The sequence below is a fragment of the Oncorhynchus masou genome, chromosome 25 (assembly GCF_036934945.1).
Source record: "Oncorhynchus masou masou isolate Uvic2021 chromosome 25, UVic_Omas_1.1, whole genome shotgun sequence".
Taxonomy (NCBI): Eukaryota; Metazoa; Chordata; class Actinopteri; order Salmoniformes; family Salmonidae; genus Oncorhynchus; species Oncorhynchus masou.
The window spans coordinates 11,218,958-11,243,735 of record NC_088236.1 but is presented as its reverse complement, the minus strand read 5'-3'; the positions used below and the strand labels follow the sequence as shown (position 1 = coordinate 11,243,735).

The 24,778-nt window shown below is 49.1% G+C and overlaps 1 protein-coding gene across 1 annotated transcript in view; it reads right to left on the bottom strand.

Moving 5' to 3' along the window:
- si:dkey-13n15.2 (protein transport protein Sec24C) overlaps positions 1-24,778 on the bottom strand; it is a 36,956-nt gene that overhangs the window by 1,172 nt on the left and 11,006 nt on the right. Inside the window, exons 7-18 of the mRNA XM_064936697.1 lie at positions 14,366-14,501; positions 13,197-13,422; positions 12,837-13,028; positions 12,248-12,344; positions 12,031-12,135; positions 11,706-11,873; positions 7,524-7,620; positions 7,326-7,410; positions 6,763-6,968; positions 6,071-6,192; positions 1,362-1,541; positions 173-370 (exon numbers count right to left, since the gene is read on the bottom strand). Coding sequence (XP_064792769.1) covers positions 173-370; positions 1,362-1,541; positions 6,071-6,192; positions 6,763-6,968; positions 7,326-7,410; positions 7,524-7,620; positions 11,706-11,873; positions 12,031-12,135; positions 12,248-12,344; positions 12,837-13,028; positions 13,197-13,422; positions 14,366-14,501 — 1,812 coding nt within the window. The remainder of the gene's footprint in view (positions 1-172; positions 371-1,361; positions 1,542-6,070; positions 6,193-6,762; positions 6,969-7,325; positions 7,411-7,523; positions 7,621-11,705; positions 11,874-12,030; positions 12,136-12,247; positions 12,345-12,836; positions 13,029-13,196; positions 13,423-14,365; positions 14,502-24,778) is intronic.

Sequence of the window (24,778 nt, the reverse complement as noted above, 5' to 3'; positions counted from 1 at the left end):
GACACACAGAGACACATATTAAAAATACTGTAGATATCGACTTTAAAATCAGCGGTGGTCCTTTCACCTCTTTCCACAAATCATTGACGATGTATTCCACTTCCACGCCCTCATCCTTCACATTCCCTCACTGTCTCCCCTCTCACCTTCTCCCTCACCCCCCCCCGCTCACCTCTCCAGAGGGTAGTGTGGACAGACAGGTGATGTTGAAGAGTTGGACCAGGGAGGTGTTGGAGACGTTGTGGCCCACCCAGAGTAGCAGAACCAGGGGTCCGTGGACCAGGTAGAGACCTCCATGGTCCAGGCTAGCAGCAGTGCAGCGAACAGCCTCCCTTAGGCTGAGAGGACTGGAGGTATCGCCACCTACTGGCTGGAGGAGGAAGAGACATAGTGGAGTCAGTGTGAGAGAGGGAGGGAGATGCTGTGACAGAGAAACTGATGTGGCTATGTATTTATATCTCAATTATTCCATGTGAAGTCATCACCATCCACCACCCCCACCATCACTACCATCACCATCATCACCCCCACCACCATCACCCCCACCATCACCCCCACCATCATCACCCCCACCATCACTACCATCACCATCATCACCCCCACCACCATCACCCCCACCATCACTACCATTACCCCCACCATCACTACCATCACCCCCACCACCATCACCCCCACCATCACTACCATCACCCCCACCATCATCACCCCCACCATCACCATCACTACCATCACCCCCACCATCATCACCCCCACCATCACTACCATCACCATCACTACCATCACCCCCACCACCATCACCCCCACCATCACCATCACCACCATCACCCCCACCATCATCACCCCCACCATCACTACCATCACCCCCACCACCATCACCCCCACCATCACCATCACTACCATCACCCCCACCATCATCACCCCCACCATCACTACCATCACCATCATCACCCCCACCACCATCACCCCCACCATCACCATCACTACCATCACCCCCTTCATCATCACCCCCACCATCACTACCATCACCCCCACCATCATCACCCCCTCCCCCACCATCATCACCCCCACCATCACCCCCACCATCATCACCCCCACCATCACTACCATCACCATCATCACCCCCACCACCATCACCCCCACCATCACCATCACTACCATCACCCCCACCATCATCACCCCCACCATCACTACCATCACCATCACTACCATCACCCCCACCATCATCACCCCCTCCCTCACTATCACCCCCACCACCAACACCATCCACCACCCCCACCATCACTACCATCACCCCCACCATCACTACCATCACCCCCACCACCAACATCATCACCCACCCCACCATCACCACCACCCCTTACCAGTGGTAGCAGCAGAGGGTAGAAGTGTCCTGCTGTGGTCTTGGTATCCATGGAGACCACTTGACAGCGGAGCTGCAGGCGTTGGTGTACTGAACTGCGGAGGCCGGGAAGCAGAACTTCACTCTTCCTCAGACTGTTGAGGTAGACTGGCAGGGTCTTCAGGTGCTGGGGTAGGACCAGCTATAGTAAGATACACACAGAGATGCACACAGTCAACTCAGGCTGTTGAGGTAGACTGGCAGGGTCTTCAGGTGCTGGGGTAGGACCAGCTATAGTAAGATACACACAGAGATGCACACAGTCAACTCAGGCTGTTGAGGTAGACTGGCAGGGTCTTCAGGTGCTGGGGTAGGACCAGCTATAGTAAGATACACACAGAGATGCACACAGTCAACTCAGGCTGTTGAGGTAGACTGGCAGGGTCTTCAGGTGCTGGGGTAGGACCAGCTATAGTAAGATACACACAGAGATGCACACAGTCAACTCAGGCTGTTGAGGTAGACTGGCAGGGTCTTCAGGTGCTGGGGTAGGACCAGCTATAGTAAGATACACACAGAGATGCACACAGTCAACTCAGGCTGTTGAGGTAGACTGGCAGGGTCTTCAGGTGCTGGGGTAGGACCAGCTATAGTAAGATACACACAGAGATGCACACAGTCAACTCAGGCTGTTGAGGTAGACTGGCAGGGTCTTCAGGTGCTGGGGAAGGACCAGCTATAGTAAGATACACACAGAGATGCACACAGTCAACTCAGGCTGTTGAGGTAGACTGGCAGGGTCTTCAGGTGCTGGGGTAGGACCAGCTATAGTAAGATACACACAGAGATGCACACAGTCAACTCAGGCTGTTGAGGTAGACTGGCAGGGTCTTCAGGTGCTGGAGTAGGACCAGCTATAGTAAGATACACACAGAGATGCACACAGTCAACTCAGGCTGTTGAGGTAGACTGGCAGGGTCTTCAGGTGCTGGGGTAGGACCAGCTATAGTAAGATACACACAGAGATGCACACAGTCAACTCAGGCTGTTGAGGTAGACTGGCAGGGTCTTCAGGTGCTGGGGTAGGACCAGCTATAGTAAGATACACACAGAGATGCACACAGTCAACTCAGGCTGTTGAGGTAGACTGGCAGGGTCTTCAGGTGCTGGGGAAGGACCAGCTATAGTAAGATACACACAGAGATGCACACAGTCAACTCAGGCTGTTGAGGTAGACTGGCAGGGTCTTCAGGTGCTGGGGTAGGACCAGCTATAGTAAGATACACACAGAGATGCACACAGTCAACTCAGGCTGTTGAGGTAGACTGGCAGGGTCTTCAGGTGCTGGGGTAGGACCAGCTATAGTAAGATACACACAGAGATGCACACAGTCAACTCAGGCTGTTGAGGTAGACTGGCAGGGTCTTCAGGTGCTGGGGTAGGACCAGCTATAGTAAGATACACACAGAGATGCACACAGTCAACTCAGGCTGTTGAGGTAGACTGGCAGGGTCTTCAGGTGCTGGGGTAGGACCAGCTATAGTAAGATACACACAGAGATGCACACAGTCAACTCAGGCTGTTGAGGTAGACTGGCAGGGTCTTCAGGTGCTGGGGAAGGACCAGCTATAGTAAGATACACACAGAGATGCACACAGTCAACTCAGGCTGTTGAGGTAGACTGGCAGGGTCTTCAGGTGCTGGGGTAGGACCAGCTATAGTAAGATACACACAGAGATGCACACAGTCAACTCAGGCTGTTGAGGTAGACTGGCAGGGTCTTCAGGTGCTGGGGTAGGACCAGCTATAGTAAGATACACACAGAGATGCACACAGTCAACTCAGGCTGTTGAGGTAGACTGGCAGGGTCTTCAGGTGCTGGGGTAGGACCAGCTATAGTAAGATACACACAGAGATGCACACAGTCAACTCAGGCTGTTGAGGTAGACTGGCAGGGTCTTCAGGTGCTGGGGTAGGACCAGCTATAGTAAGATACACACAGAGATGCACACAGTCAACTCAGGCTGTTGAGGTAGACTGGCAGGGTCTTCAGGTGCTGGGGTAGGACCAGCTATAGTAAGATACACACAGAGATGCACACAGTCAACTCAGGCTGTTGAGGTAGACTGGCAGGGTCTTCAGGTGCTGGGGAAGGACCAGCTATAGTAAGATACACACAGAGATGCACACAGTCAACTCAGGCTGTTGAGGTAGACTGGCAGGGTCTTCAGGTGCTGGGGTAGGACCAGCTATAGTAAGATACACACAGAGATGCACACAGTCAACTCAGGCTGTTGAGGTAGACTGGCAGGGTCTTCAGGTGCTGGGGTAGGACCAGCTATAGTAAGATACACACAGAGATGCACACAGTCAACTCAGGCTGTTGAGGTAGACTGGCAGGGTCTTCAGGTGCTGGGGTAGGACCAGCTATAGTAAGATACACACAGAGATGCACACAGTCAACTCAGGCTGTTGAGGTAGACTGGCAGGGTCTTCAGGTGCTGGGGAAGGACCAGCTATAGTAAGATACACACAGAGATGCACACAGTCAACTCAGGCTGTTGAGGTAGACTGGCAGGGTCTTCAGGTGCTGGGGTAGGACCAGCTATAGTAAGATACACACAGAGATGCACACAGTCAACTCAGGCTGTTGAGGTAGACTGGCAGGGTCTTCAGGTGCTGGGGTAGGACCAGCTATAGTAAGATACACACAGAGATGCACACAGTCAACTCAGGCTGTTGAGGTAGACTGGCAGGGTCTTCAGGTGCTGGGGAAGGACCAGCTATAGTAAGATACACACAGAGATGCACACAGTCAACTCAGGCTGTTGAGGTAGACTGGCAGGGTCTTCAGGTGCTGGGGTAGGACCAGCTATAGTAAGATACACACAGAGATGCACACAGTCAACTCAGGCTGTTGAGGTAGACTGGCAGGGTCTTCAGGTGCTGGGGTAGGACCAGCTATAGTAAGATACACACAGAGATGCACACAGTCAACTCAGGCTGTTGAGGTAGACTGGCAGGGTCTTCAGGTGCTGGGGTAGGACCAGCTATAGTAAGATACACACAGAGATGCACACAGTCAACTCAGGCTGTTGAGGTAGACTGGCAGGGTCTTCAGGTGCTGGGGTAGGACCAGCTATAGTAAGATACACACAGAGATGCACACAGTCAACTCAGGCTGTTGAGGTAGACTGGCAGGGTCTTCAGGTGCTGGGGAAGGACCAGCTATAGTAAGATACACACAGAGATGCACACAGTCAACTCAGGCTGTTGAGGTAGACTGGCAGGGTCTTCAGGTGCTGGGGTAGGACCAGCTATAGTAAGATACACACAGAGATGCACACAGTCAACTCAGGCTGTTGAGGTAGACTGGCAGGGTCTTCAGGTGCTGGGGTAGGACCAGCTATAGTAAGATACACACAGAGATGCACACAGTCAACTCAGGCTGTTGAGGTAGACTGGCAGGGTCTTCAGGTGCTGGGGTAGGACCAGCTATAGTAAGACACAGAGATGCACACAGTCAACTCAGGCTGTTGAGGTAGACTGGCAGGGTCTTCAGGTGCTGGGGTAGGACCAGCTATAGTAAGATACACACAGAGATGCACACAGTCAACTCAGGCTGTTGAGGTAGACTGGCAGGGTCTTCAGGTGCTGGGGAAGGACCAGCTATAGTAAGATACACACAGAGATGCACACAGTCAACTCAGGCTGTTGAGGTAGACTGGCAGGGTCTTCAGGTGCTGGGGTAGGACCAGCTATAGTAAGATACACACAGAGATGCACACAGTCAACTCAGGCTGTTGAGGTAGACTGGCAGGGTCTTCAGGTGCTGGGGTAGGACCAGCTATAGTAAGATACACACAGAGATGCACACAGTCAACTCAGGCTGTTGAGGTAGACTGGCAGGGTCTTCAGGTGCTGGGGAAGGACCAGCTACAGACCCGTGACCCCATTTTGAAAGCAAAACATCAGAAAGGTATTGGAAAGTTGGTTCAGAAGATCATCAGGCAATTATGTTCTAGGATCTTCTGTGTAGAAAATATAACAGTCATTGATGATGTTCTTTTCCCCCAGTCTGATTTAGCACCTGGTCTTGTCCACTCTGTTCTCCTGCGGCTTGTGGGCACGGTGGAGGGAAACAGTACAAACATACGTGTTCCAGAGAGTTCTATCTTTCAGTGATGAGGTCACAATATTTTGTAGATTAAACCCGTTCAAAAGATAGATCCACATTATTAGGAAGAACAGAAACCTCTCTGTTCATTACAACCGTATCTAGCGGCTACAGGAGGTTACTGACGTAACCCCGGTGCTGTGAACAACACGCAACGTTTTCTCTCAAGACCCCACATGGGGTCACGACCCCTAGTTTTGAAAACCCTGAGCTAAAGTAAGATACACAAAGAGACAAACACAGACAACTCAGGCTGTTGAAGTAGATTGGCAGGGTCTTCAGGTGCTGGGGACAAAAAGAGAGGCACACAGAGAGAAAATCACCTCAGTTAAACCAGGCATAAAGAGCTATTTTCACTGCCTTGATGTTGTTTGAAGTTTTTCCTGTAAACTCTTTATAACCTTTACTAAATGGGAAACTCTTTTTGTTTATAGAAAAGTAGAGTGGAAATACTGTATGTATGAGGAACTTGATGATATATTCACAACAACCACATGAACTCTTGACAGGGAGAAAAGTGCTATTCAAATCCATGATGTCCAATGTCCACTCACCTGTCCCGGGGACACAGAGGAGGAGCTGCAGTGTTTCCTATAGCAGGCCAAGGACTCTGTCACCTCTGTCTGCAGTTCCTCTCTCAGCTCCTGTAGAGGGCGCTCCAACACGGCACAGTACACTGGAGGAGAGAGAGCGAGAGAGAAAGAGAGAGAAAGGAAGGAAGGAAGAAATATAGGGCAGTGTTCAGGCAGTGTCCTAAACATAACATATTAACTCATAACTTTCTGATATAGATGAACAGTTAAAAACATGAACCAGCCAGGACTGGTTAGAAAAGTTCCTCTACTTTACCCATATTCAATGGGTACACTTATTATCTATGTCATTATCAGTCACTTCCTACAGTAAGTCTTCTAGACTGGAGACAACCTTCTACTGCAAGAAGAGTAAAGGGACAAGGTTAGGGTTAAGGTTAGGGTTAAGGTTAGGATTAAGGTTATAGTTAAGGCTAGGGTTAAGGTTAGGGTTAAGGTTAGAGTTAAGGTTAGAGTTAAGGTTAAGGTTAGGATTAAGGTTAGGGTTAAGGTAAGGGCGCATGTTAGGGTTAAGGTTATGATTAAGGTTAAGGTTAGAGTTAAGGTTAGGATTAAGGTTAAGGTTAGGGTTAGTCAGTGAGTGATCTCACTCTTCTTGCAGTAGAAGGTTAAGGTTAAGGTTAGGGTTAAGGTTAGTCAGTGTGTGATCTTACTCTTCTTGCAGTAGAAGGTGAGCAGAGTCTGGGCCTGGCAGTTACAGAAGGTGTCCAGTAGGTGGTGTGAGCAGCACAGAGACAGACTGTGGACTCTGGTCCTCCTCTCTCCCTGCTGGCTGGTGTAGGACAGGACCGTCTGAGGAGAGAATGAAAGGGTAACAATATCATCAACATGTAGTAAAGCTTCAGAGCTTGGCAAAGACCTAATACAACAGTGTTGACAAATACAATTACATGTTACAGTATTCTGACCTTATGACCTGTCTTTCTAGACTATTTACATGTTACAGTATTCTGACCTTATGACCTGTCTTTCTAGACTATTTTAGATCAGCAACTGTCACAAAGTGTCTTTTAGACTATTTACATGCAGTAAAACTGTCTTTCACTATTTACATGTTACCTATGACCTGTCTTTCTAGACTATTTACATGTTACCACTTATGACCTGTCCTAGACTATTTACATTTACAGTGACCAGAGCTTTCTGCTGTGTGTTAACTCAGACTATTTACATGTTACAGTATTCTGCCAGTGTTACAGTATTCTGACCTTATGACCGCCAATCAGCAAGGGTTGCCATGGTGACGTGGGCGGGGTTGGGCCCGGGGACGAACGAGCCATAACACCCTGACACGCGCAGATCTAGAGGGACAGAGATCAATAACTTTATCAGAACACGTGTATATCATCACGTTGTCTTGGTAGAGAGAGAGAAAGAGACAGAGACAGAGAGGAAAGGAGAGATCTGGTCTTACCTTTACTGACATGTACCCTGAGTGTGGCCCTATAGCCCGTCTCTGTCTCTACAGTCCTCCTCAGGTCACTGCTGAAACGCTCCCTGTCCAACTCTCCCTGGAACATCAGTTAGATGTTGAATTAGAATTGTGCACCCCAAACTAAGGGTTTTTTCACATATTAAATTTGGTTCACTTGTTTGGTTTCCTGAAGCGTTTGTTGAGAATTCTACAAATATGTTTTGCCTTCACAAGTCCTGTGACGTTAGCAAGCGATCTTGTTGTGCTGCTGCGTCACAATACCTGGTACTTTGGTCCTGGATCTTGGATCCGCTAGGTCCAGGATTGGTTTCAGTCATGGTTCCTTTGCATTTTACATATGCTTTATAGCGCAGATCAGGGTACCAAACGCTCTAGTATCTTGATCATACAGAACTACACTATATATACAAAAGTACAGTTGAAGTCGGAAGTTTACATACACTTAGGTTGGAGTCATTAAAACTAGTTTTTCAACCACTCCACAAATTTCTTGTTAACAAACTATAGTTTTGGCAAGTCGGGTAGGACATCTACTTCGTGCATGACACTTGTAATTCTTCCAACAATTGTTTACAGACAGATGATTTCACTTATAATTCACTGTATCACAATTCCAGAATTTCCCAAAATTTTAGACCTCCACAAGTCTGGTTCATCCTTGGGAGCAATTTCCAAATGTCTGAAGGTACCATGTTCATCTCTACAAACAATAGTACGCAAGTATAAATACTACGGGACCACGCAGCCGTTATACCGCTCAGGTATGGGTTACCCTCGGGCGGCAGGGTAGCCTAGTGGTTAGAGTGTTGGACTAGGTTGCAAGTTCAAACCCCCGAGCTGACAAGGTACAAATCTGTCGTTCTGCTCCTGAACAGGCAGTTAACCCACTGTTCCTAGGCCGTCATTGAAAATAAGAATTTGTTCTTAACTGACTTGCCTAGTTAAATAAAGGTTAATTTTTTTTTTTCTTAAAGGTAGGAGATGTGTTCTGTCTCCTAGAGATGAACGTACTTTGGTGCGAAAACTGCAAATCAATCCCAGAACAACAGCAAAGGACCTTGTGAAGATGCTGGAGGAAACAGGTACAAAAGTATCTATATCCACAGTAAAACGAGTCCTATATCAACATAACCTGAAAGGCCACTCAGCAAAGAAGAAGCCACTGCTCCAAAACCGCCATAAAAAAAGCAAGACTATGGTTTGGACCTGCACATGGGGACAACGATCATACTTTCTGGAGAAATGTCCTCTGGTCTTATGAAACAGAAATAGAACTGTTTGGCCATAATGACCATTGTTATGTTTGGAGAAAAGGGGGAGGCTTGGAAGCTGAAGACACCATCCCAACCGTGAAGCACGGGGGTGGCAGCATCATGTTGTGGGGGTGCTTTGCTGCAGTAGGGACTGGTGCACTTCAAAATGGTGGTGCATCATGAGAAAGAAAAATGATGTGGATATATTGAAGCAACATTTCAAGACATCAGTCAGGAAGTTAAAGCTTGGTAGCAAATGGGTCTTCCAAATGGACAATGACCCCAAGCATACTTTCAAAGTTAAAGCAAAATGGCTTAAGGACAACAAAGTCATGGTATTGGAGTGGCCATCACAAAGCCCTGACCTCAATCCCATAGAACATTTTTGGGCAGAACTGAAAAAGCATGTGCGAGAAAGGAGGCATACAAACCTGACTCAGTTACACCAGTTCCGTCAGGAGGAATGGGACAAAATTCACCCAACCTATTGTGGGAAGCTTGTGGAAGGCTACCCGAAATGTTTGACCCAAGTTAAACAATTTAAAAGCAATGCTACCAAATACTGAGTGTATGTAAACTTCTGACCCACTGGGAATGTGATGAAAGAAATAAAAGCTGAACAAAATAATTCTCTAGTATTATTCTGACATTTCACTTTCTTAAATTAAAGTGGTGATCCTAACTGACCTAAAACAGGGGATTTTTACTCGGATTAAATGTCAGGAATTGTGAAAAACTGAGTTTAAATGTATTTGGCTAAGGTGTGTGTAAACTTCCGACTTCAACTGTATGTGGACACCTTTTCAAATTAGTGGATTCGGCTATTTCAGCCACACCCGTTGCTGACAGGTGTATATAATCGAGCACACGGCCATGCAATCTCCATAGACAAACATTAGCAGTAGAATGGCCTTACTGAAGGGCTCAGTGACTTTCAATGTGGCAGCGTTATAGGATGCCACCTTTCCAACAAACCACAGCTAGAGCTGCCCCGGTCAACTGTAAGTGCTGTTATTGTGAAGTAGAAACGTCTAGGCGCAACAACGGCTCAGCCGTGAAGTGGTACATAAGCTCACAGCACGGGTCCGTCGAGTGCTGAAGCGTGTAAAAATGTCTGTCCTCGGTTGCAACACTCACTACTGAGTTCTAAACCTCCTCTGGAAGCAATGTCAGCACAAGAACTGTTCATCTGGAGCTTCATGACATTGGTTTCCATGGCCAAGCAGCCGCACACAAGCCTAAGATCACCATGCGCAATGCCAAGCGCCGTCTGGAGTGGTGTAAAGCTCGCCGCCATTGGACTCGGGATCAGTGGAAACACGTTCTCTGAAGTGATGAATTACGCTTCACCATCTGGCAGTCCAACGGACAAATCTGGGTTTGGCGGATGCCAGGAGAACGCTACCCGCCCCAATGCATAGTGCCAACTGTAAAGTTTGGTGCAAGAGGAATAATGGTCTGGGGCTGTTTTTCATTGGTTCGAGCCACTAAGTTCCAGTGAAGAGAAATCTTAACGCTACAGCATACAGTGACATTCTAGATTCTCTGCTTCCAACTTTGTGGCAACAGTTTGGTGAAGGCCCTTTCCTGTTTCAGCATGACAATGCCTCCGTGCACAAAGGGAGTTCCATATGGAAATGGTTTGTCGAGATCGGTGTGGAAGAACTTGACTGGCCTGCACAGAGCCCTGACCTCAACCCCATCGAACACATTTGGGATGAATTGGAATGGTGACTGGAGCCAGACCTAATCGCCCAACATCAGTCCCGACCTCAATAATGCTCTTGTGGCTGAATGGAAGCAAGTCCCCTCAGCAATGTTCCAACATCTAGTGGAAAGCCTTCCCAGAAGACTGGAGGCTGTTATAGCAGCAGTGTTACAACATCTAGTGGAAAGTCTTCCCAGAAGAGTGGAGGCTGTTATAGCAGCAGTGTTACAACATGTAGTGGAAAGCCTTCCCAGAAGAGTGGAGGCTGTTATAGCAGCAATGTTCTAACATCTAGTGGAAAGCCTTCCCAGAAGAGTGGAGGCTGTTATAGCAGCAATGTTCTAACATCTAGTGGAAAGCCTTCCCAGAAGAGTAGAGGCTGTTATAGCAGCAATGTTCTAACATCTAGTGGAAAGCCTTCCCAGAAGAGTGGAGGCTGTTATAGCAGCAATGTTCTAACATCTAGTGGAAAGACTTCCCAGAAGAGTGGAGGCTGTTATAGCAGCAATGTTCTAACATCTAGTGGAAAGCCATCCCAGAAGACTGGAGGCTGTTATAGCAGCAATGTTCCACCATCTAGTGGAAAGCCTTCCCAGAAGAGTGGAGGCTGTTATAGCAGCAATGTTCTAACATCTAGTGGAAAGCCATCCCAGAAGACTGGAGGCTGTTATAGCAGCAATGTTCCACCATCTAGTGGAAAGCCTTCCCAGAAGAGTGGAGGCTGTTATAGCAGCAATGTTCTAACATCTAGTGGAAAGCCTTCCCAGAAGAGTAGAGGCTGTTATAGCAGCAATGTTCTAACATCTAGTGGAAAGCCTTCCCAGAAGAGTGGAGGCTGTTATAGCAGCAGTGTTACAACATGTAGTGGAAAGCCTTCCCAGAAGACTGGAGGCTGTTATAGCAGCAAAAGGGGGACCAGCTCCATATGAATGCCCATGATTTTGGAATGAGATGTTAGACGAGCAGGTGTCCACATACTTATGGCCATCTATTGTATGGGAAAGTGCCCTAAGGTCATTTCACAACTTTCCACATTAGAAATGAATGGCAGCCGTGTTTGGATAAAACATTTTTTCCATGAACAGTGTTTATACATACATTAATGCTTATGTATAATTAGTGGGGTTCTTTTTAATGACTCTATCTCAAGTGTTTAGCCACATGTAACATTCCTGCATTCCTTAATGTCTGGTCTGCTACCTGGAGACTGTGGTAGCAGTGCAGCTCTCCACCTGTCAGGTAAGGAACATGTCCCGGCCAAGCCCCGCCCACATCCTGCTGGGAGAACACAAACAGGTGCACGCCACAGCCCTGACTGACACACTCCTTAGCCAATGAGACAGCAGGGTCCGGAGGCTGAAACAGAGACTGGGATACAAAACAGAGAGAGAGAAGAAAGGGTTAAATTACTGAATGTGTGTGTGTGTGTGTGTGTGTGTGTGTGTGTGTGTGTGTGTGTGTGTGTGTGTGTGTGTGTGTGTGTGTGTGTGTGTGTGTGTGTGTGTGTGTGTGTGTGTGTGTTCACCTTTGGTTTGTTGGAGCTGAAGAAGCTCGAGGAGTTGTGTGTGTGTGTCCCCTCGGTGAAGGGAGCAGTTTGGAAGACCAGCAGCTTGCCAGGACAACCCAACTCCTGCAGGGTGAGAAGAGAAGCCCCGTGTTATATTTCTACTACTGAGTTTTCTCAGGACAATTCCATACTCTTCTTCAGAGTTGGTGTGTGTGTGTTCGATAGAGGTTCTGACCTGTAGAACGGCCAGTCCAGCCTTGACAGGCAGCTCCAGGAGAACTCCACTGGCCTCCTCACACTCTGCACTGAACAGAGGGATACGCTGCAGAACACTACACAACACAGAGAGGAAAGGTTGACTCAATTAAAGAAATCATTGTGTGCATTAAGGTAAGCCTTTCTAGTATTACAGCCAAGTTGATACTTTTCTGCAGGGTTAGAATTCTATATTGACACTTTGTCTCGACTGATGTCCACATCCGGAATGCTTATTGGCAATCGCTAATTTGTTCTGAGTGTGCTTGGCTAGTATACGCAGTAGGCAGGCACACATACTTGACTGCCCAAGCTATGTCTCCATGCTATACTGTACACTGTGAGAACAAAAGGGTTCCAAAAGGGTTCTTTGGGCTGTCCCCAGAGGAGAACCATTTTTGGTTCCAGGTAGAACGCTTTTTGGTTCCAGGTAAAAGCCTTTTGGGTTCCATGTAGAGCCAAGAAGGGTTTTTACCTGGAACCAAAAAAGGTTCTTCAAAGGGGGACAGCCGACAAACCATTTTAGGATCTAGATAGCACTTTTTTATTTTTAAGAGTGTCGAACCTACCTGTTGATACTGTCTATGCAGTCTTTGAGTGGAACCAGAAGCCCCTCCCTCACAGGAAGCTGCAGGTCCTCCGTCTCCGTGACGACCAGCATGTGTGGGCGGGACAGGGCAGGGCTGAGGTCATAGAGGTGGATCCGGCTGTCATAGGTCATCAACCCCACACGGACATCTGATTGGAACGCACCTTCCTCCCTTAAACAAACAAAGAGGGATCTCACTAAGTATGATGTCATATAAGTGTGTGTGTGTGTGTGTGTGCGTGTGTGTGTGTGTGTGTGTGTGTGTGTGTGTGTGTGTGTGTGTGTGTGTGTGTGTGTGTGTGTGTGTGTGTGTGTGTGTGTGTGTGTGTGTGTGTTTTACCTATTTAGCGATGTGAGTAGAGAACGTAGCTGCTGACTGATGAGCTCCAGGTGTCCTCCTCTCAGTGCTGCAGCAGACACATCCACAGCCAGGAGCAACACAGCAGCAGACACATCCTGTTGACTGTCCAGTATCTCATAGGAGCCCAGACTGAGCTCAGGTCTCTGCTCTCTGTCCACTCTGTTCCCCTCTACTCCCTGTGTTGGCTGGTAATGCTGCCATCCAACTGAGAGACAGAGGGAGAGGCAGAGGGAGAGACAGGGGAGGGGGAGAGAGAGAGACAGGGGATGGAGAGAGTAACGATTAGGAGGGAGAGACAGGGGAGGGGGAGAGAGAGAGACAGGGGATGGAGAGAGTAACGATTAGGAGGGAGAGACAGGGGGGAGGGGGAGGGGAGGGAGAGAGACGATTAGGAGAGAGAGACAGGGGAGGGAGAGAGAGAGACAGGGGAGGGAGAGAGTAACGATTAGGAGGGAGAGACAGGGGAGGGGGAGAGAGAGACAGGGGATGGAGAGAGTAACGATAAGGAGGGAGAGACAGGGGAGGGGGAGAGAGAGAGACAGGGGAGGGAGAGAGTAACGATTAGGAGGGAGAGACAGGGGAGGGGGAGAGAGAGAGACAGGGGAGGGAGAGAGTAGACGATTAGGAGGGAGAGACAGGGGGGGGAGGGGAGAGAGAGAGACAGGGGATGGAGAGAGTAACGATTAGGAGGGAGAGACAGGGGAGGGGATGGGGGAGAGAGAGAGACAGGGGAGGGAGAGAGTAACGATTAGGAGGGAGAGACAGGGGGAGGGGGGAGAGAGAGAGACAGGGGAGGGGAGAGAGTAACGATTAGGGGGAGAGACAGGGGAGGGGGAGAGAGAGAGACAGGGGAGGGAGAGAGTAACGATTAGGGGGGAGAGACAGGGGAGGGTGAGAGAGAGAGACAGGGGAGGGAGAGAGTAACGATTAGGAGGGAGAGACAGGGGAGGGGGAGAGAGAGAGACAGGGGAGGGAGAGAGTAACGATTAGGAGGGAGAGACAGAGTAAAGACGGACAGAAACAGAGGGAACATGAGTTATTTAAAGCAGAATAAGAGAAAGGGCAGGGAGAGAGAAAGAGATGGAGACAGCAAGTGTTCCAGGCTGAGAAGAGAACAGAAGACATTGAGCAGGATAAATATATCTTACCTTCACGGAGTTTCCCACAGAATGGGCAGTAGAATCTCTGTCCACAGTCCTGCCATCCCATAGCTGAACACATGTAAGCCCCACACTCCCCACAGCCCTTTACAGTGTCTGCCTCCATACACACAGACAGGGGGCGCTGGAGAGCACAAAACAACCAGGGTAAGGAACAGGATTCACAAGCTCGACAGATTCTAGTGGTTCTCGATTCTAAATATAGTGATGGCTTAACTCCTATTTTGTTATCAATAGTTCCCACCAGCCCTTTCTTGTATTTAATGTATTTGTATTTTTCGTGAGACTAGCCTGGTGCCACTCTCTGATTCAGAGGGGTTGGGTTAACACTAGAACCGCCACGTTTCATTTCCTAAAAAAAAAAATATATATATATATATATATATATATATACACAGTGCCTTGCGAAAGTATTCGGCCCCCTTGAACTTTGCGACCTTTTGCCACATTTCAGGCTTCAAACATAAAGATATAAAACTGTATTTTTTTGTGAAGAATCAACAACAAGTGGGACACAATCATGAAGTGGAACAACATTTATTGGATATTTCAAACTTTTTTAACAATTTTTTTTTTTTTTAACAAATCAAAAACTGAAAAATTGGGCGTGCAAAATTATTCAGCCCCCTTAAGTTAATACTTTGTAGCGCCACCTTTTGCTGCGATTACAGCTGTAAGTCGCTTGGGGTATGTCTCTATCAGTTTGGCACATTGAGAGACTGTGGTGTTGATGTATCCTCAATGAAATGATTTACAGACCAAATTCCTTCTATACTAAAACAGCTTTAACATCATGAGCTCTGGCATCTTCCCCAATATTTGGAACCAAGGACTTCACCCCAATCCACAAAAATGGAGACAAATTTGACCCTAATCTATGTTCTTATCGTGGAATATCAGGACCAAAAACTTGGGAAAACCTCATCATTATCATTAACAGCAGATACACACCTCAATGAAAACAAGATCACAAAGACAAGTGATTGGCACACAGCCATTGTAGCCAACAGACCATGTATTCACCCTCAATCACCCTAATTGACATGACCAAACATGTTTACAAAACAAAGCAAAGTCTTCTCATGCTTTGTTGGCCCAAAAACTGAGCCCAATTTGGCATGAGGTCAGATATACAAACTGATGGAAACAGTATTATCCAAAAATAGACATTCTAAAATATCTACACAAAAACATGAAATCAAAAAATAAAACATTTTACCTAAATAATTCTGATTCTGACAGGGATGCAGCAGCCCCACCAAGACAATGTTCAAGGAACTGGTACCCAGCCAGGCACCAAGACAATGTTCTGCAGCATGTTGGCCCAGCCAGGCACTGAAGTCAAATGTCTGCTGTTTGCTGATGATCTGTGCTTCTGTCACCAGCCAGGCACCAAGCACAATGTTCTAGATGTTGGATTCCCAGCCAGGCCCAAGACAATAAATCTCAGTAAGACCAAAATAATGGATGTTGGTCCAGTCACCAGGACCACAAATACAAATTCCATCTCGACACTGTTGCCCTAGAGCAACACAAAAAACTATACATACCTTGGCCTAAACATCAGCGACCAGGTAACTTCCACAGCTGTGTGGATCTGAGAGACAAGGCAAGAAGGGCAATGTGCCATCAAAAGGATAAATTTCAGCCAGGCACCAAGACAATTTGCTGCTAAGGATACTTGGAATCAGTCATAGAGCCCAAGACAATGGTTGTAGGATGTTGGTACCCAGCCAGGCACCAAGACAAAATGGGACAAATGTTGGACTCCAGCCAGAATTCTGCAAAACAATGTGCTGTAGGTGTGGTACCCAGCCAGGCACCAAATAATGCATGCAGAGCAGAATTAGGCCGATACCCACTAATTATCAAGACAATGAGCTGTTAAATTCTATAACCAGCCAGGCACCAAAACAACAAAGCCATCACCTAGGAGATGAACCTGGAGCCAGGCACCAAGACAATGTCCTGGGGCTCTGGTACCACAGCCAGAGCACCAAGACAATGTGCAGCACGTTGGTACCCAGCCAGGAAAACAAAAGACAATTACTTGACATATTGGTAAAGAAGGCACAAAAAAACAATGCAAACTGAATGCTATTTGGTACCCAGCCAGGCACCAATACCTGACCAATGTGACTGACCCAAAATTAAGGAAGCTTTGACTATGTACAGACCAGCGAGCATAGCCTTGCTATTGAGAAAGGCCCCAGGCCATGGCACTCAAGAGAAGACAGGATGTTGGTACCCAGCCAGGCACCACAAGTCAATGTGCTGTAGGAAACTGGTACCCAGCCAGGCACCAAGTCAATGACCATATTAGAGAGACATATTTTGATTACACAGCCAAAGGCACCAAAACAATGTTTTGAAAAACTCCCATATCTACTGGGTGAAACCCAGCCAGGCACCAAGACAATGATTTGTAGGACCTGTTGTACCCAGCCAGGCACCAAGACAACACCATTAACACCATACAAACCATATCTATGCTTATTTATTTTATCTTGTGTCCTTTACCATTTGTACATTGTAAAAACACCAAGACAATGTATTGTAGGACATTGGTACCCAGCCAGGCACCAAGACAATGTCTGTAGGATGTTGGTACCCAGCCAGGCACCAAGACAATTTGCTGTTGGCAATGTTAACACATGGTACCCAGCCAGGCACCAAGACAATGTGCTGTAGGATGTTTACCCAGCCAGGCACCAAAACAATGTGCTGTGAGGTTGGATACCCAGCCAGGCACCAAGTTCAATGCAGTTGCACATGGCTATAAATTAGCCAGCTTTGCACCAAGACAATGTGCTTAGGATGTTGGACCAAAAACAAAACCCATCCAGGCACCAAATACAACCTCCTGACAAGATGTTGAGACACAGTGACTGGCACCAAGACATTGTGGAGCCAAGGATAATTGGTACCCAGCCTCAATCACCCCTTCACATGATTTAAAAGCTATGTTTACATATGAAGACAAGCTTGACCTCCCCCTTTCTGTGGCCCAAGTAACTGAGCCAGGACAAGAACAGATAACTGCAACCGGCCAACAGTATGATCCAAAGCCAGACACTAATGACATATCTCACATAAGCATGAAATCAAATAAATAAAACAATTTATAAATGTTGCTAAATAGGATTCTGATTCTGGTACCCAGCCAGGCACCAAGACAATGTGCTGTAGGACCCTGGTACCCAGCCAGGCACCAAGACAATGTGCTGTAGGATGTTGGTACCCAGCCAGGCACCAAGACAATGTGCTGTAGGACCCTGGTACCCAGCCAGGCACCAAGACAATGTGCTGTAGGACCCTGGTACCCAGCCAGGCACCAAGACAATGTGCTGTAGGACCCTGGTACCCAGCCAGGCACCAAGACAATGTGCTGTAGGATGTTGGTACCCAGCCAGGCACCAAGACAATGTGCTGTAGGACCCTGGTACCCAGCCAGGCACCAAGACAATGTGCTGTAGGATGTTGGTACCCAGCCAGGCACCAAGACAATGTGCTGTAGGATGTTGGTACCCAGCCAGGCACCAAGACAATGTGCTGTAGGATGTTGGTACCCAGCCAGGCACCAAGACAATGTGCTGTAGGATGTTGGTACCCAGCCAGGCACCAAGACAATGTGCTGTAGGACCCTGGTACCCAGCCAGGCACCAAGACAATGTGCTGTAGGATGTTGGTACCCAGCCAGGCACCAAGTCAATGTGCTGTAGGATGTTGGTACCCAGCCAGGCACCAAGACAATGTGCTGTAGGACCCTGGTACCCAGCCAGGCACCAAGACAATGTGTTGTAGGACCCTGGTACCCAGCCAGGCACCAAGACAATGTGCTGCAGGACCCTGGTACCCAGCCAGGCACCAAGACAATGTGCTGCAGGACCCTGGTACCCAGCCAGGCACCAAGACAATGTGCTGTAGGACGTTGGTACCCAGCCAGGACACCTGGTACCCAAGACAATGTGCTGTAGGACCCTGGTACCCAGCCAGGCACCAAGACAATGTGTTGTAGGACCCTGGTACCCAGCCAGGCACCAAGACAATGTGCTGCAGGACCCTGGTACCCAGCCAGGCATCAAGACAATGTGCTGTAGGACCCTGGTACCCAGCCAGGCATCAAGACAATGTGCTGTAGGACCCTGGTACCCAGCCAGGCACCAAGACAATGTGCTGTAGGACCCTGGTACCCAGCCAGGCACCAAGACAATGTGCTGTAGGATGTTGGTACCCAGCCAGGCACCAAGACAATGTGCTGTAGGATGTTGGTACCCAGCCAGGCACCAAGTCAATGTGCTGTAGGATGTTGGTACCCAGCCAGGCACCAAGACAATGTTCTGTAGGATGTTGGTACCCAGCCAGGCACCAAGACAATGTGCTGTAGGACGTTGGTACCCAGCCAGGCACCAAGTCAATGTGCTGTAGGACGTTGGTACCCAGCCAGGCACCAAGACAATGTGCTGTAGGACATTGGTACCCAGCCAGGCACCAAGACAATGTTCTGTAGGATGTTGGTACCCAGCCAGGCACCAAGTCAATGTGCTGTAGGATGTTGGTACCCAGCCAGGCACCAAGACAATGTGCTGTAGGACCCTGGTACCCAGCCAGGCATCAAGACAATGTGCTGTAGGACCCTGGTACCCAGCCAGGCACCAAGACAATGTGCTGCAGAACCCTGGTACCCAGCCAGGCACCAAGACAATGTGCTGTAGGATGTTGGTACCCAGCCAGGCACCAAGACAATGTGCTGTAGGATGTTGGTACCCAGCCAGGCACCAAGTCAATGTGCTGTAGGATGTTGGTACCCAGCCAGGCACCAAGACAATGTTCTGTAGGATGTTGGTACCCAGCCAGGCACCAAGACAATGTGCTGTAGGACGTTGGTACCCAGCCAGGCACCAAGACAATGTGCTGTAGGACGTTGGTACCCAGCCAGGCACCAAGACAATGTGCTGTAGGACGTTGGTACCCAGCCAGGCACCAAGACAATGTTCTGTAGGATGTTGGTACCCAGCCAGGCACCAAGTCAATGTGCTGTAGGATGTTGGTACCCATCCAGGCACCAAGACAATGTTCTGTAGGATGTTGGTACCCAGCCAGGCACCAAGACAATGTTCTGTAGGATGTTGGTACCCAGCCAGGCACCAAGTCAATGTGCTGTAGGACCCTGGTACCCAGCCAGGCACCAAGACAATGTGCTGTAGGACCCTGGTACCCAGCCAGGCACCAAGACAATGTGCTGTAGGATGTTGGTACCCAGCCAGGCACCAAGACAATGTGTTGTAGGACCCTGGTACCCAGCCAGGCACCAATATAATGTGCTGTAGGATGTTGGTACCCAGCCAGGCACCAAGACAATGTGCTGTAGGATGTTGGTACCCAGCCAGGCACCAAGACAATGTGCTGTAGGATGTTGGTAACCAGCCAGGCACCAAGACAATGTGTTGTAGGACCCTGGTACGCAGCCAGGCACCAAGACAATGTGCTGTAGGATGTTGGTACCCAGCCAAGCACCAAGACAATGTGTTGTAGGACCCTGGTACCCAGCCAGGCACCAAGACAATGTGTTGTAGGACCCTGGTACCCAGCCAGGCACCAAGACAATGTGCTGTAGGATGTTGGTACCCAGCCAGGCACCAAGACAATGTGTTGTAGGACCCTGGTACCCAGGCAGGCACCAAGACACTGTGTTGTAGGACCCTGGTACCCAGCCAGGCACCAAGACAATGTGCTGTAGGATGTTGGTACCCAGCCAGGCACCAAGACAATGTGCTGTAGGATGTTGGTACCCAGCCAGGCACCAAGACAATGTGCTGTAGGGTGTTGGTACCCAGCCAGACACCAAGACAATGTGCTGTAGGACATTGGTACCCAGCCAGGCACCAAGACAATGTGCTGTAGGATGTTGGTACCCAGCCAGGCACCAAGACAATGTGTTGTAGGATGTTGGTACCCAGCCAGGCACCAAGACAATGTGCTGTAGGATGTTGGTACCCAGCCAGGCACCAAGACAATGTGCTGTAGGATGTTGGTACCCAGCCAGGCACCAAGACAATGTGCTGTAGGATGTTGGTACCCAGCCAGGCACCAAGACAATGTGCTGTAGGATGTTGGTACCCAGCCAGGCACCAAGACAATGTGCTGTAGGATGTTGGTACCCAGCCAGGCACCAAGACAATGTGCTGTAGGACCCTGGTACCCAGCCAGGCACCAAGACAATGTGCTGTAGGACCCTGGTACCCAGCCAGGCACCAAGACAATGTGCTGTAGGACCCTGGTACCCAGCCAGGCACCAAGACAATGTGCTGTAGGATGTTGGTACCCAGCCAGGCACCAAGACAATGTGTTGTAGGACCCTGGTACCCAGCCAGGCACCAATATAATGTGCTGTAGGATGTTGGTACCCAGCCAGGCACCAAGACAATGTGCTGTAGGATGTTGGTACCCAGCCAGGCACCAAGACAATGTGCTGTAGGACCCTGGTACCCAGCCAGGCACCAAGACAATGTGCTGTAGGACCCTGGTACCCAGCCAGGCACCAAGACAATGTGCTGTAGGATGTTGGTACCCAGCCAGGCACCAAGACAATGTGCTGTAGGATGTTGGTACCCAGCCAGGCACCAAGACAATGTGCTGTAGGATGTTGGTACCCAGCCAGGCACCAAGACAATGTGCTGTAGGATGTTGGTACCCAGCCAGGCACCAAGACAATGTGCTGTAGGATGTTGGTACCCAGCCAGGCACCAAGACAATGTGTTCTGTAGGATGTTGGTACCCAGCCAGGCACCAAGACAATGTTCTGTAGGATGTTGGTACCCAGCCAGGCACCAAGACAATGTTCTGTAGGATGTTGGTACCCAGCCAGGCACCAAGACAATGTTCTGTAGGATGTTGGTACCCAGCCAGGCACCAAGACAATGTGCTGTAGGATGTTGGTACCCAGCCAGGCACCAAGACAATGTCTGTAGGATGTTGGTACCCAGCCAGGCACCAAGACAATGTGCTGTAGGATGTTGGTACCCAGCCAGGCACCAAGACAATGTGCTGTAGGATGTTGGTACCCAGCCAGGCACCAAGACAATGTGCTGTAGGATGTTGGTACCCAGCCAGGCACCAAGACAATGTGCTGTAGGATGTTGGTACCCAGCCAGGCACCAAGACAATGTGCTGTAGGATGTTGGTACCCAGCCAGGCACCAAGACAATGTGCTGTAGGATGTTGGTACCCAGCCAGGCACCAAGACAATGTTCTGTAGGATGTTGGTACCCAGCCAGGCACCAAGTCAATGTGCTGTAGGATGTTGGTACCCAGCCAGGCACCAAGACAATGTGCTGTAGGACTGTAGGATGTTGGTACCCAGCCAGGCACCAAGACAATGTGCTGTAGGACGTTGGTACCCAGCCAGGCACCAAGACAATGTTCTGTAGGATGTTGGTACCCAGCCAGGCACCAAGTCAATGTGCTGTAGGATGTTGGTACCCAGCCAGGCACCAAGACAATGTGCTGTAGGATGTTGGTACCCAGCCAGGCACCAAGTCAATGTGCTGTAGGATGTTGGTACCCAGCCAGGCACCAAGTCAATGTGCTGTAGCATGTTGGTACCCAGCCAGGCACCAAGTCAATGTGCTGTAGGATGTTGGTACCCAGCCAGGCACCAAGACAATGTGTTGTAGGACCCTGGTACCCAGCCAGGCACCAAGACAATGTGCTGTAGGATGTTGGTACCCAGCCAGGCACCAAGACAATGTGTTGTAGGACCCTGGTACCCAGCCAGGCACCAAGACAATGTGCTGTAGGATGTTGGTACCCAGCCAGGCACCAAGGCAATGTGTTGTAGGACCCTGGTACCCAGCCAGGCACCAAGACAATGTGCTGTAGGATGTTGGTACCCAGCCAGGCACCAAGACAATGTGCTGTAGGATGTTGGTACCCAGCCAGGCACCAAGACAATGTGCTGTAGGATGTTGGTACCCAGCCAGGCACCAAGACAATGTGCTGTAGGACTGTAGGATGTTGGTACCCAGCCAGGCACCAAGACAATGTGCTGTAGGATGTTGGTACCCAGCCAGGCACCAAGACAATGTGCTGTAGGACGTTGGTACCCAGCCAGGCACCAATACAATTTGCTGTAGGATGTTGGTACCCAGCCAGGCACCAAGACAATGTGCTGTAGGATGTTGGTACCCAGCCAGACACCAAGACAATGTGCTGTAGGACGTTGGTACCCAGCCAGGCACCAAGACAATGTGCTGTAGGATGTTGGTACCCAGCCAGGCACCAAGACAATGTGCTGTAGGATGTTGGTACCCAGCCAGGCACCAAGACAATGTGCTGTAGGACCCTGGTACCCAGCCAGGCACCAAGACAATGTGCTGTAGGACCCTGGTACCCAGCCAGGCACCAAGACAATGTGCTGTAGGACCCTGGTACCCAGCCAGGCACCAAGACAATGTGCTGTAGGATGTTGGTACCCAGCCAGGCACCAAGACAATGTGTTGTAGGACCCTGGTACCCAGCCAGGCACCAATATAATGTGCTGTAGGATGTTGGTACCCAGCCAGGCACCAAGACAATGTGCTGTAGGATGTTGGTACCCAGCCAGGCACCAAGACAATGTGCTGTAGGATGTTGGTACCCAGCCAGGCACCAAGACAATGTGCTGTAGGATGTTGGTACCCAGCCAGGCACCAAGACAATGTGTTGTAGGACCTTGGTACCCAGCCAGGCACCAAGACAATGTGCTGTAGGACGTTGGTACCCAGCCAGGCACCAAGACAATGTGCTGTAGGATGTTGGTACCCAGCCAGGCACCAAGACAATGATCTGTAGGACGTTGGTACCCAGCCAGGCACCAAGACAATGTGCTGTAGGATGTTGGTACCCAGCCAGGCACCAAGACAATGTGCTGTAGGACGTTGGTACCCAGCCAGGCACCAAGACAATGTGCTGTAGGACGTTGGTACCCAGCCAGGCACCAAGACAATGTGCTGTAGGACGTTGGTACCCAGCCAGGCACCAAGACAATGTGTTGTAGGACCCTGGTACCCAGCCAGGCACCAAGACAATGTGCTGTAGGACGTTAGTACCCAGCCAGGCACCAAGACAATGTGTTGTAGGACCCTGGTACCCAGCCAGGCACCAAGACAATGTGTTGTAGGACCCTGGTACCCAGCCAGGCACCAAGACAATGTGCTGTAGGACCCTGGTACCCAGCCAGGCACCAAGACAATGTGTTGTAGGACCCTGGTACCCAGCCAGGCACCAAGACAATGTGCTGTAGGACGTTGGTACCCAGCCTAATTAATGATAAGGAGGGCGAAGAGGTTGATTTCATTTAAATTAAGCCCAACTAATGATAAGGAGGGTGATTTCATTTAGAAATACAATACTGTAGAATGATACTGTAATGATGAGTTTGTGTTATGCCTGTTTATCAGCAGCAAATCATTTGACAGCACGACTTGGGGGTTGATACCTTTCTCTTTACGCTTTACTTTGTAAAAGGAAGCTGCTATGGGAGCGTTTTATTTACTATAACTATATTACTGATCACATGTGCTGTAAGGGAAATGAAAACATGCTATGCGTTAGAGTAGGCCTTTAGAATAATGACAAACACATCCTTGACTCTAACAAACTTGATGAGTGAGAAACAAACGATGCCAGTCCGCCTGCACAGCCGGACCATCGAAACTACACCTAACAAATCGGACTTCACAGATTATAAGAGGTAGACAAGATTAAATTGACAATAATCTGATGAGTGACAATATTACGCCGAACAGTTGTCAAATTGTACATGAAGAGATGGGCGCATCTTGTAATTTACAGACCCAGGGAAAAGATCATCACTTCATCAAATCCTCCTTCAGAGTCAGACGCAGGGTAAACATTGGGATTTCTATATGGTATCTGAAAGAGCAGATTCCGCAGTTCCTAAGACACTTCCCTTTGTCAAATAACTCCCATAATTCAAGAGGTGCAGCTCTATTTCCAAATGTCACTTTTTCAAGAATATCCATGCTGTCCATACATTCAGCACATGACCAGTCCACTGTCCCTACGTTCAGCACATGACCAGTCCACTGTCCCTACGTTCAGCACATGACCAGTCCACTGTCCCTACATTCAGCACATGACCAGTCCACTGTGCATACGTTCAGCACATGACCAGTCCACTGTCCATACATTCAGCACATGACCAGTCCACTGTCCATACATTCAGCACATGACCAGTCCACTGTCCATACGTTCATCACATGACCAGTCCACTGTCCATACGTTCAGCACATGACCAGTCCACTGTCCCTACGTTCAGCACATGACCACTCCACTGTCCATACATTCAGCACATGACCACTCCACTGTCCCTACGTTCAGCACATGACCAGTCCACTG